Here is a 15,987-nt window from a genome sequence, read left to right as displayed (position 1 = left end):
CCACCTCCCCCAGAGGATGAGACGTCACACCCTCTCTCCTCCCCCCCCCAGAGGGATGATACGTCACACCCCCTCTCCTCCCCCCCCCCTAGAGGATGATACGTCACACCCCCTCTCCTCCCCCCCCCCAGAGGATGATACGTCACACCCCCTCCCCCCCGCCCCCGACCAGAGGATGACCTGGGGCAGAGAGCCGTTGCAGTCTCTGACCCCGTTCTTCGGAGGCTGCAGCGGCGACTCCGGACTTTTATTCGGCAGCTCAGTAACAGCGCGGACGCGGATCGGACCAGAAGACGGTAAAGTGGGATTTGGCGGTAGAGTTGGGCGCGCGGTTCATTAAGTCGATTTAAATGCATTTAAATCGTCGGGCCGCCCGATGCGGGCGTGCGCCGGACCCACGCCCGAATCGGATGTCGGTAAAGCCGCGATCTGCTCGGATTCGGGTGCAGATCGTGTTAAAGGCCCGACGCCCGACTTTACCGCGAGTTCGCGCCCGTTTATGTTTTGGTAAAATCAGGCTCTGAGTCTCAGTATTGAGAGAGGACATTTCAGAAAGCATTGATCACAATGTGTTTGTGCTGTTTTGTCACGTTGACAAGTGTCACTGATTGTCACTCAGTGGTTAATGTGAATTTGATTGTTACTCTGCTTCAGGTAAGAACTCAGTCATGTCAATTGCTGCAATCTGGTGTGAGAGAGAAAGTGTGACTCCACAGGCAGGAGAGAGATGGAATTCCCAATGTGGAGAATTCCACACAGCAGGAAGCCCGCTGGGCTGATCCAGGGCCTGTGTTCAGTTAGTGGCTCACAGACAGAGCAGCCCATTGGCTAAACTGTTGGCCTCAGTTCCCATAAGTTAGTGAGGTGAAAGTTCAGCCAGGGTCACCGCACCTTGATTAATATCCAGTGACTCCAGGTGGAGGGTTTATGTGTGTGTCACTGTGGTGTGTGTATGTGTGTGCACAGACATGTTTGTGCACATGTGTGTGTGTGGCCGTGTGTGTGCCCCTGTGTGCGTGCCTGTGTGTACGTGTATCTGAGTGTACATACATGCGTGTGTGTACGTGTGTGTGTGCACACTCGCGTGTCTGTGTGTGTGCTTGCGTTTGAGTGTACATGCATGCATGTGTGTGTATGTGTGTGTGTTCACGCCTGGTGAGGTCAAGAACAGGCTGAGCTGTAATCTTCCCATGGTTGAATAACCTGTCAACTCTGATTGTTCAGACTCACACAGGAGGAAAGGTTACTTGGGTGTGAGATAGTGGAGAGAGACTGGAAACTGTGACCTTGAACCCCAGTGGGAGTCAGCACCTTGAAGAGAGGGGCTGAACCCCAGTGACAGTCAGCACCTTGAGGAGAGGGGCTGAACCCCAGTGAGAGTCAGCACCTTGAGGAACGATCTGTTACACTATAATATTGAATTTCTGTGAAACTCTAGTATCTTGTGGGTAGTTGCTTCTTTAAAGGAATGTCAGTATTTCTACCCAAAATGTCACTGTGTAACAGTGCTGGATCAGAGACAGACTGAATTTACAAACCGTGCCATTGAATAGTCTCAATATTTGAAACTCTCAATTGCAAGGTAATTATTTGTGCAGACAAGTGTTTTAATACTGGAAAATTATGGAAATAAATGGGGAAAGAGCAAGTGAGACTAATTGGATAGTTCAACCAAAGGGTTGGCATTTCCACGATGGGCTGAATGGCCTCCTTTGTCGTTTTGGCACTCTAAGATTTTTTTAGTCTGATGTTTCAATTTTCTGAAAGGAAATTAAAATAAAATATTTTTATTGGAATGTTATTGTGGAATAAATTTTGTATTGTGGGAATATCTTGATAATAAATTTGAAATCTTGTTTTATTATACATACACCCTGAAATAGACACACACACACATTCCGGACATTGATACACACACACAGGCACTTAGACTGACACACACACCCAGATATAGACACACACACAAGCACCCAGACTGACACACACACCCAGATATAGACACACACACAGGCACCCAGACTGACACACACACCCAGACATAGACTCACACATAGACACCCAGACTGACACACACACCCAGATATAGACACACACACAAGCACCCAGACTGACACACACACCCAGATATAGACACACACACAGGCACCCAGACTGACACACACACCCAGATATAGACACACACACAAGCACCCAGACTGACACACACACCCAGATATAGACACCCAGACTGACACATGTATGATAACAGGCAAAGACACACATTCAGAGAGATACAGGTGTACAGACACATGCGCACACACGTCGGGACTGAACAGTTTCAGCTAAGCAATCCTCACTGATCACACAGTGAGAGCCTCAGTGTAACCTGGTCAGCTCTGCCTGTCGCTTTGCTCCCAGAAAGGCTGGTCTTCATTCTGTGGCCCGCTTCACTATTCCCCACATAACCTCAGCGCTTCCACAAGCCAAATCCACTCCAACTCAGTGATGTGTATTGTGAGGGTCACTGGACCCCCAGGGCAGTGAGGGAGGGGAATTAGTTCACATTTTTGGGTGCATCTTTGAATTTTGACCTTACTCTGGTTTGAAAACCAATTTTGTTCAATCTGCCTCCCCGTAATCACATGGGCTTTTACTCAATACCTTCTGAAAGTGAAAGTAAGTGAGCTGGAGAGGAGAGGCCAGTTTGTCAGGTCGACATGTTGAAGTGTGAGAGATTCCTGAGCACCCCGGCGGGGGGATTCAGCTTCGAGAACTGCAGCAGGTGAGCAGGGGGAGAGGGGATGGGAAGAGGGGAATTAAATCCCTGAATAATGTCCAAAGAGTAAAGATTGAAGCTGGGCAGGGCTTTTAGAAACACTTCCGTGATGGCAGCCTTCTGGTGCCCAGCCCCTGCCCTGCGATCAGCATTGATGTTGGCAGAGAGTCTCAGGGGAGAGCTCTGTCCCCTCCCCCCCCCCAGACTGTCTGGCTGGCTTTAGGGAGCTGTGATATCCCCGGGCTGGGATATATTTTAAACAATTCTTGGCAGATGGAAACTGAAAGTAAGACATTTCCTGAATGACTAGCAGATTCAGCATGCGGCTGTTTTGTCCAGATTGTGATCAACTTCAGGAATATCCTCCCAAACTGACAGAATCAAATAGAAAAGGAATGCTTTGTGATGTGGAGTTTGCTCCTCTCTCATTTACAGCGTGAGGAAGTGGGAATTCCCAGTCCCTACTGAGGACCCCCCCTTCCAACTCCTCCCCTTTCCCTCTCCTCACACTCCACCCTCTCCTCCCATCCCCTTCAATCCCTCGCTCCTCTGACCCCATCCCCTTCACTCCCTCGCTCCTCTGACCCCATCCCCTTCACTCCCTCGCTCCTCTGACCCCATCCCCTTCAATCCCTCGCTCCTCTGACCCCATCCCCTTCAATCCCTCGCTCCTCTGACCCCATCCCCTTCACTCCCTCGCTCCTCTGACCCCATCCCCTTCAATCCCTCGCTCCTCTGACCCCATCCCCTTCAATCCCTCGCTCCTCTGACCCCATCCCCTTCACTCCCTTGCACCTCTGGCCCCAATCCCTTCACTCCTTTGTTCCTCTCCCACACTTAGAACAGACATTGAATCCCTTCAGTGCAGAAGCAGGCCATTCGGTCCATCAAGTCTACACTGACTCATCTTACCCAGACCCTAACCCCGTAACCCCATGTATTTACCCTGTTAATTTCCCCTGAAACTAAGAAGGAATTTAGCACGTCCAATCAACCTAACCTGCACATCTTTGGACTGTGGGAGGAAACCGGAGCACCCGGAGGAAACCCACACAGACACGGGGAGAAAGTGCAAACTCCACGCAGTGACCCAAGGCCGGAATTGAACCCGGGTCCCTGGCGCTGTGAGGCAGCAGTGCTAACTACTATGCCACTGTATCACCCCCATGGAGTGAAGGGGACAGGCCTCTCTGGTCCCCTTCGCTCCCTCACTCCTCTCATCCTCTCCTGTGAGGGTGCTGGCTCTCATGGAGGAACAGCTCATCAGGTCCCCTTCACTTCACTGCTCCCTGATACAGTTTTGACGCACTGACAGTGAGTGCCTGCAGCTAATACAACTGTGTAGGGTTTGGGTTATAGCTGGATCCCATCCTGTGCCCCCCTCCCTCTGGCACTGCCCCACTGGTCATATTGCCCAGCAAGGGGGGAGCACGGTGATAAGCAGTGACCCCCCATTGACTGAGTGATCCCTTCATTCATTCAGTACAGAGCAAGGGTTCAGAGTGAAGACTGCCCAGCAGGTGAACATTTGTTAGATATTAACCCTCTCAGAACCCGGCCATTTCCAATATTAGAAAGAAAAGTCTCAATTTACCCTCGGTACCTTCCAAAGTTCTTCCCAAGTCATTTCCATCTTCTTAATGTGCAGTCACTGCAGTTGTGTAGGAAACACAGCAGCCAATTTTCACACAGCAAGATCCCACAACCAGATGAGGACCAGATTGTCTGTTTTTGTGACGTTGATTGGGGGATGAATATTGACCAAGAAACTGGGGAGAACTCCCCTGCTCCCCTTCAAAGTGGTGCTGTGGGGCCACTTACTGCCCCGTGAGGGGACAGACAGGGGCTGAGTTTAACGTCTCAATTAACGGACTGCATGCCACCCCTTCAGGAGTGTTAGCTCAGCTTGAGTACTGAACGGGGATTCGAATTCACGAGGCGAGAGTGCGACTCGCTGGAGCACTGCAGAACAGGTCAGCAAACTCTCCCCTGACCTGCTCCCTCTCTCCCTCACTCTCTGCTGTCTCCGTCTCAAACCTCCCCCATGTCTTTCAGGAATGCAGCGTTGGAGAGAGAATTGCAACAAATGGGTTACAAACCCCCGAAAGCAAAGAAGACAGGGACCACTATTACCGGCGTCATCTTCAAGGTAAATCCTCACCAACAACTGACGTTTACCAATCCTATAAAATTCCCTTGAAGTCTCTATGAATTAAAGTTTAATTACAGGGACACAACTCCGTCAACAATAACCCAGAGAGAAAAATCACAGGGGCATTAACAAATATATCGTGTTTTATCTTTTATTGCACTCAACTCAGTGAGTCTGGAGGCAGTAATTAACATATCATTTTCCACACAACCCAGTTTACCAGTTTCTGATAGCGAGCTCCCCGTATCGGTGGTACAGTGGTTAGCACTGCTGCCTCACAGCGCCAGGGACCCCCGGGTTTGATTCCCGGCTTGGGTCATTGTCTGTGTGGAGTTTGCACATTCTCCCCGGGTCTGCGTGGGTTTCCTCCGGGTGCTCCGGTTTCCCCCCACAGACTGAAAGATGTGCTGGTTAGGTGCATTGGCCACGCTAAATTCTCCCTCAATATTCCTGAACAGGCAGCGTTAATACAAGCCTGCTTGTCACTAATAAATGAACTTTCTCTTCTTTTGGTGACTGACTGTTTTCTGTGTTATGCAGGATGGGATGATTCTGGGGGCTGATACCCGGGCTACGGAAGGCATGGTTGTTGCTGATAAAAACTGTATCAAGATCCACCACATCGCTCCCAACATCTAGTAAGTGTTGTCCTCATTGCCAGTCTCTGTCCCACAGTCCAGGCTCACAATACCTGTTCAATCACTCCCTCTGGTGGCCCATTGCTATTTGACATCCGTTCCCTGGATTTTAACTTAAACAGTGTATTAATAATTAAATGTACAAACCACTCTCCTTACCACAAGCTGTGTCTCTCTGCACACTTTGAATCTCCCTCTCACCCTGTGGTATTAACCCCTCACTCTCTGTGATATTAACCTCTCACTCTCTGTGAGATTAACCCCTCACTCTCTGTCTCAATCTCTCTGATATTAACCCCTCACTCTCTGTGATATTAAGGTCTCACTCTCTGTGAGATTAACCCCTCACTCTCTGTCTCACTCTCTGTGATATTAAGCTCTCACTCTCTGGACCCGATTTTAGCATTTTGATTCAAAGTGCTGAATCTGGGGGTAATTCAGATCCGAATTGGAAATCTGTTATCAGGCGCCCCCATACACACTCAGCCTGAAAAAAAATCGCCAGTCCCATTCGCGCTGCGGGCGGGGCTTAGCGCGGCCGAAACGATCGGAGCTCTGAACTGCGCATGCACAGTTAGAAAAAATTTGAAAAAGCGCGCCCGTGTCAGATCGCTCCCGAGCCGCAGAGAGCGGAGAAAGCAGCACGGGAGCGAAAAGTGGGAGCCATGGTCCCCACACACATCACTCTCCCCAATATCCACCCCGCCCCCCCCCCACTACCCATACACATCACTGTCCCCCTTATCCACCCCCCCCACTACCCACACACATCACTGTCCCCCTTATCCACCCCCCCACTACCCACACACATCACTGTCCCCCTTATCCACCCCCCCACTACCCACACACATCACTGTCCCCCTTATCCACCCCCCCACTACCCACACACATCACTGTCCCCCTTATCCACCCCCCCACTACCCACACACATCACTGTCCCCCTTATCCACCACCCCCACTACCCACACACATTACTGTCCCCCTTATCCACCCCCCCACTACCCACACACATCACTGTCCCCCTTATCCACCCCCCCACTACCCACACACATCACTTTCCCCCTTATCCACCCCCCACTACCCACACACATCACTGTCCCCCTTAACACCCCCCCCACAACCCACACACATCACTGTCCCCCTTAACACCCCCCCACAACCCACACACATCACTGTCCCCCTTATCAACCCCCCCACTACCCACACACATCGCTGTCCCCCTTATCCACCCCCCTACCCACACACATCACTGTCCCCCTTATCCACCCCCCACTACCCACACACATCAGTGTCCCCCTTATCCACCACCCCAACTACCCACACATCACTGTCCCCATTATCCGCCCCCCTGCTACCCAGACCGATCACCACCCCTGCCCCCCTCCCCTCCACCCCGCCCCACCGGTTGCCCGCAGAGTGGCAGTGGACCTGCCTGCCCCCCACCAGAGATCCATCTGACACCCCCCCCCCCCCCCCCACACCAGTGAGCGATCGGGCCTCACCACCCCCCCCCCCTCCACCAGAGATACATCTTACCCGCCTCCCTCCCCCCCCACCAGACAACGATCTGGCTCACTCCCCCCCCAACCAGAGAATGATCTGACCCACCTCCCTCCTCCCCGAGTCAGAGAGCCGTTGGAAGCACTGAACGCGCTCTTCAGCAGCTGGAGCGCCCGATTCAGACTTTTATTCAGCAGGTCCATTACGGCGCGGTTCCGGATTGGCAAACGCGGTGGTAAAGGGGGAAATGCTGATAAAGTTGGGCGGGCAGTTCATTAATTCAATTTAAATGCATACAAATGCATTTAAATCGCCGTTGCACCCGTTTTGGGCACAAAGCGGATCGCCGCCATTCCCGGGTTTCAGTAAAGTGGCAATCTGCGCAGACGCAGGCGCGGATCGCGTTAATGGCCTCACTCCCGACTTTACCATGTTTTTGCACCCAAAAACGGGCATGACACAATTGTACAATCGGGCCCTCTGTCTCACTCTGTGTGATATTAACCCCTCACTCTCTGTCTCACTCTCTCTGTGATACTAAGCTCTCACTCTCTGTCTCACTCTGTGTGATATTAACCCCTCACTCTCTGTCTCACTCTGTGTGATATTAACCCCTCACTCTCTGTCTCACTCTCTCTGTGATACTAAGCTCTCACTCTCTGTCTCACTCTGTGTGATATTAACCCCTCGGAAGCTCTCCCTATGTTAATAAGCCTCTCTTTCTCTCTCTGTGTCTCTGTGCAGTTGCTGTGGTGCAGGCTGTGCTGCTGATGCTGAGGTTACGACACAGATGATGGCCTCAAACATCCAACTCCACAGCCTGTCGACAGGACGGAAACCCCGCGTTGCCATCGTGAACCGCATGCTGAAGCAGATGCTGTTCAGGTGAGAGAGTGTACACAGCACCGGGTGAGAGAGTGGCACACAGCACCGGGTGAGAGAGTGTACACAGCACCGGGTGAGAGAGTGTACACAGCACTGGGTGAGAGAGTGTACACAGCACCGGGTGAGAGAGTGTACACAGCACCGGGTGAGAGAGTGTACACAGCACCGGGTGAGAGAGTGTACACAGCACTGGGTGAGAGAGTGTACACAGCACCGGGTGAGAGAGTGTACACAGCACCGGGTGAGAGAGTGTACACAGCACCGGGTGAGAGAGTGTACACAGCACCGGGTGAGAGAGTGTACACAGCACCGGGTGAGAGAGTGTACACAGCACCAGGTTAAAGAGTGTACACAGCACCGGGTGAGAGAGCGTATACACAGCACCGGGTGAGAGAGCGTATACATAGCACCGGGTGAGAGAGTGTACACAGCATCGGGTGAGAGAGTGTACACAGCACCGGGTGAGGGAGTCTACACAGCACCGGGTGAGAGAGTGGCACACAGCACCGGGTGAGAGAGTGTACACAGCACCGGGTGAGAGAGTGTACACAGCACCGGGTGAGAGAGTGTACACAGCACCGGGTGAGAGAGTGTACACAGCACCGGGTGAGAGAGTGTACACAGCACCGGGTGAGAGAGTGTACACAGCACCAGGTTAAAGAGTGTACACAGCACCGGGTGAGAGAGCGTATACACAGCACCGGGTGAGAGAGCGTATACACAGCACCGGGTGAGAGAGCGTATACATAGCACCGGGTGAGAGAGTGTACACAGCATCGGGTGAGAGAGTGTACACAGCACCGGGTGAGAGAGCGTATACACAGCACCGGGTGAGAGAGCGTATACATAGCACCGGGTGAGAGAGTGTACACAGCATCGGGTGAGAGAGTGTACACAGCACCGGGTGAGGGAGTCTACACAGCACCGGGTGAGAGAGTGGCACACAGCACCGGGTGAGAGAGGGTACACACAGCACCGGGTGAGAGAGTGGCACACAGCACCGGGTGAGAGAGGGTGGCACACAGCACCGGGTGAGAGAGTGGCACACAGCACCGGGTGAGAGAGGGTACACACAGCACCGGGTGAGAGAGTGTACACAGCACCGGATGAGAGAGTGTACACAGCACCAGGTGAGAGAGTGTACACAGCACCGGGTGAGAGAGTGTACACAGTACCAGGTGAGAGAGTGTACACAGCACCGGGTGAGAGAGTCTACACAGCACCGGGTGGGAGAGCGTATACACAGCACCAGGTGAGAGAGCGTACACACAGCACCGGGTGAGAGATGGTACACACAGCACCAGGTGAGAGAGTGTACACAGCACTGGGTGAGAGAGCGTATACACAGCACCGGATGAGAGAGTGTATACACAGCATCGGGTGAGAGAGCATATACACAACATCGAATGAGAGAGTGTACACAGCACTGGGTGAGAGAGCGTATACACAGCACCGGGTAAGAGAGCATATACACAGCACCAGGTGAGAGAGTGTACACAGCACCGGGTAAGAGAGTGTACACAGCACCGGGTGGGAGAGCGTACACACAGCACCGGGTGAGAGATGGTACACACAGCACCAGGTGAGAGAGTGTACACAGCACTGGGTGAGAGAGCGTATACACAGCACCGGACGAGAGAGTGTATTCACAGCATCGGGTGAGAGAGTGTACACAGCACCGGGTGGGAGAGCGTATACACAGCACCAGGTGAGAGAGCGTATACACAGCACCAGGTGAGAGAGCGTATACACAGCACCGGGTGAGAGATGGTACACACAGCACCAGGTGAGAGAGTGTACACAGCACCGGGTGAGAGAGCGTATACACAGCACCGGATGAGAGAGTGTATACACAGCATCGGGTGAGAGAGTGTACACAGCACCGGGTGGGAGAGCGTACACACAGCACCGGGTGAGAGATGGTACACACAGCACCAGGTGAGAGAGTGTACACAGCACTGAGTGAGAGAGCGTATACACAGCACTGGATGAGAGAGTGTATACACAGCATCGGGTGAGAGAGCGTACACAGCACCGGGTGAGAGAGTGTACACAGCACTGGGTGAGAGAGCATAGACACAGCACCGGATGAGAGAGTGTACACAGCACCAGGTGAGAGAGTGTACACAGCACTGGGTGAGAGAGCATAGACACAGCACCGGATGAGAGAGTGTACACAGCACCAGGTGAGAGAGTGTACACAGCACTGGGTGAGAGAGTGTACACACAGCATCGGGTGAGAGAGCGTATACACAGCACCGGGTGAGAGAGCGTATACACAGCACCGGGTGAGAGAGCGTATACACAGCACCGGGTGAGAGAGCGTATACACAGCACTGGGTAAGAGAGCGTGTGGGACACCCCTGCCACTCCGGGCTAACATATAATTGACCTTTGACAATGTGATTGCTGGGAATCAGCATGGAACACGATTCGCCCATTTCCATCCGAAAAGAGCAACGGGGGTCTTATTTCTGCGGGGGGATCCTGGTTCCAGATTAAAAGGGGGCAAAGGCCTGAATCAGGCAGAAGACATGGATGCCTGGCAGGAGGCCCCTTTCAAAATGGTGGCCTTGGTGACATTGTCAGTGTTACTGGGCTAGAAAGGCCAGTGACTTTATTCTGAATCTGTGACCACTGACCCGCCCTGCCCCCAACAACAGCTCGTGCCCCATGAGCGCAGTGAAAATTAATCCCTTCCTGATTTCAACACAACTTCGCCCTTGTCTCACTTCAGGTACCAGGGACACATCAGTGCATCAGTGATAGTCGGGGGTGTGGACTGCACAGGGCCCCACCTGTATGCAGTGTATCCTCACGGATCGACGGATAAACTTCCCTACGTTGCCATGGGTAAGGAGACATTAATACTCAGTCTAAATCATCCACTATCGAGCGGGACTTGGGCTGGTTACAAGAATTCCAGAAAATTCCTGTCAAAAGGGAAGCTGATTTAAAAGAAAAACATTTCAGCAATTGTGGGGAAGGAATCGGGTTGGCTGAACTAGAATTAAAGAATAGCCACAGTGCAGGAAGAGGTCATTCGGCCCATCGAGTCTGCACCGACTCCCCGACAGAGCATCTCACCCAGGACCATCGCCCTATCCCTGTAACCCCATGCATTTAACCAACTAATCCCCCTAATCCACACATCTTGGGACAGTAAGGGTGAATTTAGCATGGCCAATCAACCCAACCTGCATATCTTTTGGACTGTGGGAGGAAAACGGAGCACCCGGAGGAAACCCACGCAGACACGGGGAGAATGTGCAGACTCCACACAGACAGTGACCCAAGCCGGGAATCGAACCCGGATCTCTGGTGCTGTGAGGCAGTAGGGTAAACTACCATGCCACCCCAGTTGGGTGTCTCTTTCCAAAGAGCCATCACAGTCACAATGGGTAGAATGGCCTCTTTCTGTGCTGCTCAATTCTACAATTTAAAGATTATTTAGGCCGCCTGACTGATTGGCGGAGGCAGGTTCCCTGTCCGGCTCTGAGCTCAGTTTCACTCAGTTGACCTCAGTGCCCTGTAGCCACCGAGTGTCTCGCAATTGGTCACCGGACTTCGATATTTCCGGCACTCAGCCTTACTCCTCCAATCAGAAGTGAACAAACCCTTCACCACCCGATTGAAGGATTCCTGGCTGCCAGTCAAACAACAATTTACCCCCATCGCCCCTTCCTACAACCAAGGCAACACCCGTGGCATTTAAACGTGAATCCTTGCGGGTATTCCTGGAGCCTGTTCCCCTGGTCGAATAGCCTGGCTCACTCAGGATTGGCTCGGGGATGTTGGGTGCTCTGTGACTGCAGCTCAGGGAGAGTCAGCACCTGAGGGAGGTCTGGAGGTCGGTCGGGGCGATCGCCCACCTGGCTTTTCAGGCAGTAATTGTGACTGTGTTTGGGTTGTAAACCTATAGCCGTGTTAATGAGTGTCTCCTGTACAACAGGTTCTGGTTCAGCCGCTGCCATGGCGATACTGGAGGATCGATTCAAACCAAACATGGAGGTAAAGTGAGGAGACCCGGGTGCAAACTGTGTCACCCCCTCCCCCAACATCCCACCCCCACCCTGAGAACCACCGGCCAACAAAACTAGCCAGTGGTTTCTGGTTTGCAAATTCTCTCTCTCTCTTGCCCTTTCTCTGAAAGGAAACATTCGAATGATTTTACACGGGATTTACTCCAATAATTTCCCAGAAATCTGTCGGAAAAACACCTCTCCTGCCCACTCAATGCTGCTTCCTCATTGGTGAAATGAGCCAAAACTGGATTCAGAATTCTTGTTTCCCTGAACACCAACACATTTACAATCTCCGCCCCCCCCACCCCCCACAGCACCCTCCCCCCCCACAGCAACCTCCCCTCCCCTCCCCCTCACAGCACCCTCCCCTCCCCCCACGCACACCCTCCCCTCCCCTCCCCCCACGCAGCACCCTCCCCTCCCCTCCCCTCCCCCTCACAGCACCATCCCCTCCCCTCCCCTCCCCCCATGCACACCCTCCCCTCCCCTCTCACAGCACCCTCCCCTCCCCCCACGCACACCCTCCCCTCCCCTCCCCCCACGCAGCACCCTCCCCCTCACAGCACCCTCCCCTCCCCCCACGCACACTCTCCCCTCCCCTCCCCCCACGCAGCACCCTCCCCCTCACAGCACCCTCCCCTCCCCGCATGCACACCCTCCCCTCCCCTCCCCCCACGCAGCACCCTCCCCTCCCCTCCCCCTCACAGCACCATCCCCTCCCCTCCCCCCATGCACACCCTCCCCTCCCCTCTCACAGCACCCTCCCCCCTCACAGCACCCTCCCCTCCCCCCTCACAGCACCCTCCCCTCCCCCAGACCCCCCTCGCAGCACCCTCCCCTCCCCTTCCACCCTCACAGCACCTTCCCCTCCTCCCCTCGCAGCGCCCTCTCCTCCCCACACTCCCCCTCGCAGCACCCTCCCCTCCCCCTCGCAACACCCTCCCCTCCCCCTCACAGCACCCTCCCCCTCACAGCACCCTCCGCTCCCCCTCACACCCCCTCCCCTCCCCCACACCCCCCTCACAATACCTCCCCCTCCCCCCCCCCTCGCAGCACTGTCCCCTCCCCCACACCCCTCCCCTCTCCTACACCCCCCTTGCAGCACACATCCCCTCCCCCCTCCTGCTGCTGTTCTGAGCCCTGGGTTAGTCCAGGCCTGGGCCCTTGGTTACTCCAGGCCTGGGCCCTTGGTTACTCCAGGCCAGGGCCCGAGGTTACTCCAGGCCTGGGCCCTTGGTTAGTCCAGGCCTGAGCCCTTGGTTAGTCCAGGCCTGGGCTCTGGGTTACTCCAGACCTCAGCCCTTGGTTAGTCCAGGCCTGAGCCCTTGATTAGTCCAGGCCTGGACCCTTGGTTACTCCAGGCCTGGGCCCTTGGTTACTCCAGGCCTGGGCCCTTGGTTACTCCAGGCCAGGGCCCTTGGTTACTCCAGGCCTGGGCCCTTGGTTACTCCAGGCCAGGGCCCGAGGTTACTCCAGGCCTGGGCCCTTGGTTACTCCAGGCCTGGGCCCTTGGTTACTCCAGGCCTGGGCCCTTGGTTACTCCAGGCCTGGGCCCTTGGTTACTCCAGGCCTGAGCCCTTGGTTAGCCCAGGCCTGGGCCCTGGGTTACTCCAGGCCTGAGCCCTTGGTTAGTCTAGGCCTGAGCCCTCGGTTAGGCCAGGCTTTGGCCTTGGGTTACTCCAGGCCTGAGCCCTTGGTTAGTCCAAGCGTAGGCCCTGGGTTAGTCTAGGTCTGAGCCCTTGGTTAGTCCAGGTCTGGGCTCTGGGTTACTCCAGGCCTAAGCCCTTGGTTAGTCCAGGCCTGAGCCCTGGGTTACTCCAGGCCTGGGCCCTGGGTTGCTCCGGGCCTGGGTCCTAGGTTACTCCAGGCCTGGGCCTTTGGCTACTCCAGGCCTGGGCCCTGGGTTACTGCAGGCCTAAGCCCTTGGTTACTCCAGGCCTGGTCGCTGGGTTACTCCAGCCCTGGACCTGGATCCCCAGCTCTGGGCACTGCTTTGAATCTCAGCTGCCACAATTCTGTCTGAGGCTGCTTATTTATTTCCAGGAGGAAGAAGCCAAGCAGCTGGTCCGTGAGGCCATTCTAGCCGGAATATTCTCTGACCTCGGCTCTGGGAGTAACGTTGACCTCCTCGTCATCACCAATGACAAGAGCGAGTTTCTTCGTGGCTTTGACACCCCCAACAAGAAGGGCGTAAAGTAAGTAGCCTGCTTGCAGGGTAACTCATCAGGAGGACAGGGACATCATGGGGAACAGTGGCACAGAATACAAATGCTAATCAACACAGGTTAGGCCCCACGTAGAGTCCTGTGTCCAAGTCTGGGAGCACACTCCAGGAAGAGAAGCTTAGAAAAGGTCAGAGGAGATTTTGTCAAACAGTCCCAGGGTTGGAGCTTTTCAGACTGCGCGTGAGGGATTAGAGAAACCAGGGCACTTCCCTTTTGAGGAGATCAGATTAAGAGGAGATTTAACAATAATAGATTTAATAATATGAAGTTATTTAAAATTATGAAAGTTTTGTTAGAGTAGGCTGGAAGGAACTGGTTGATAACCAGAGGGCACGGATTTAGAATTATTGGCGAAAGAGATGAGGAGAATCTTTTATACACAAACATGTTATGATGGGGAATGCACCATCTGAAAGTGGATAAATACTTGAAAGGGGAACTTGTGCAGGGCTCCGGGGAAAGTGCAGTGGGAATGGTAGTAACCAATAGTCAGTGCACACACTGTGAGGGAAATGGTCTCTTTCTGTGCTGCATCATTCTGTGACTCCACACCCCCCCAACCACTCCCCCTCCTCTGCTGCACTGCCATTCACCCCCACTCCACCCCAACCCCGTTAATTTCCGCTGTTGTTTCCTGCAGGGAGGGTCAGTATCGCTACAAGAAGGGCACCACTGCTGTGCTGAAGGAAACAGTCACTCCATTGTCGATGGAGCTGGTGGAGGAGGTTGTACAGAGGATGGACACTGAGTAACAAGGAGGATCCCATCATCTCTGCAGGATCGGGAGAGGGAGATCGAGATCAGCAAGTCCTGTCGGAAACAAAAGGATGTTGCAACTGATAGTGGAGTCCTGCCCTGGGATTGCGAACACATTGTATCCTGGTAGATTACATCCCAAACACATTGTATCCTGGTAGATTACATCCCAAACACATTGTATCCTGGTAGATTACATCCCAAACACATTGTATCCTGGTAGATTACATCCCAAACACACTGCACCCGGTATGTGAATTGTACAATTTAGTTTCCAAAAATAAATAAACCCCCCGGGATAGGAGGGGCAGATGCAGTGAATGGTAATATCTGTCTCATTTGTATTTGAGGAGAACCACGTGTTTGCAAAACATACATTTTTTATTGATAACTGAAGTAGAGATATAACATTCCGCAATGCTTCATTAATCTTTAATAAGTGGTGATTTGCTTATTAAGTACCAGAAAACATTTACATATTTTCCAACAGCGCCAGATGTTTATTAAAAATAACCACGAGAAGATTGTTTCAAAACAGGGTGGCGGGCTGGCAGATATCACACGCAGTATTTCCAGAAGCAGTCTGAGAAGTTGTTGCGTTTCTTGTATAGTTTTCTGCCTTTTCCAGTGAACGGGCGGCCTGCTTTTGGCTGTGCTCTCCTTCCATACAGAATCTGCAGAGAGAGTCAGAACAGGGACTGGTTACCAAGGCTTCGAAGGATTGGATTTCCAATCTGCAGTCCCACTCTGAACTCATCCCAACGCCTACGTGAACCCCTACACAAATCCCTATGTGACCCCCCCCAAACCCAGCCCCCATCACAATCCATACCTAAAGCCCCATCTCCACCACTGTTGAGTGGTCGACCCCCACCTCCTGCTAAAACAGATGGTTCCAGGCACCCTAATGTACCTAAACCTCATGTCTATTTTTCATAACTTCAAGCAAGACTTTGAGTATAAGGAAGCTATTCAACTGCAGAGGAACTCCCCAGCACATTAGATACGCAAGCAAGCTCCCTCTACTCTGTCCCATCAAACACTCCCAGGA

The 15,987-nt window shown here is 53.3% G+C and overlaps 1 protein-coding gene across 1 annotated transcript; it reads left to right on the top strand.

Moving 5' to 3' along the window:
- The first annotated feature begins 2,638 nt into the window (after nucleotides 1-2,638).
- LOC144509881 (proteasome subunit beta type-7-like) lies at nucleotides 2,639-15,257 on the top strand. Its single transcript, XM_078238818.1, has 8 exons — nucleotides 2,639-2,761; nucleotides 4,811-4,904; nucleotides 5,448-5,545; nucleotides 7,790-7,930; nucleotides 10,668-10,783; nucleotides 11,883-11,941; nucleotides 13,999-14,150; nucleotides 14,821-15,257. The coding sequence occupies exons 1-8, from the start codon at nucleotides 2,697-2,699 to the stop codon at nucleotides 14,930-14,932; spliced, it is 837 nt and encodes a 278-aa protein (XP_078094944.1). The 5' UTR covers nucleotides 2,639-2,696; the 3' UTR covers nucleotides 14,933-15,257.
- Nucleotides 15,258-15,987: the final 730 nt, after the last annotated feature.

Source organism: Mustelus asterias, chromosome 22, assembly GCF_964213995.1.
Source record: "Mustelus asterias chromosome 22, sMusAst1.hap1.1, whole genome shotgun sequence".
NCBI lineage: Eukaryota > Metazoa > Chordata > Chondrichthyes > Carcharhiniformes > Triakidae > Mustelus > Mustelus asterias.
Note: the sequence above shows the minus strand (reverse complement) of the source record. Positions and strands in the feature narration are given on the sequence as shown.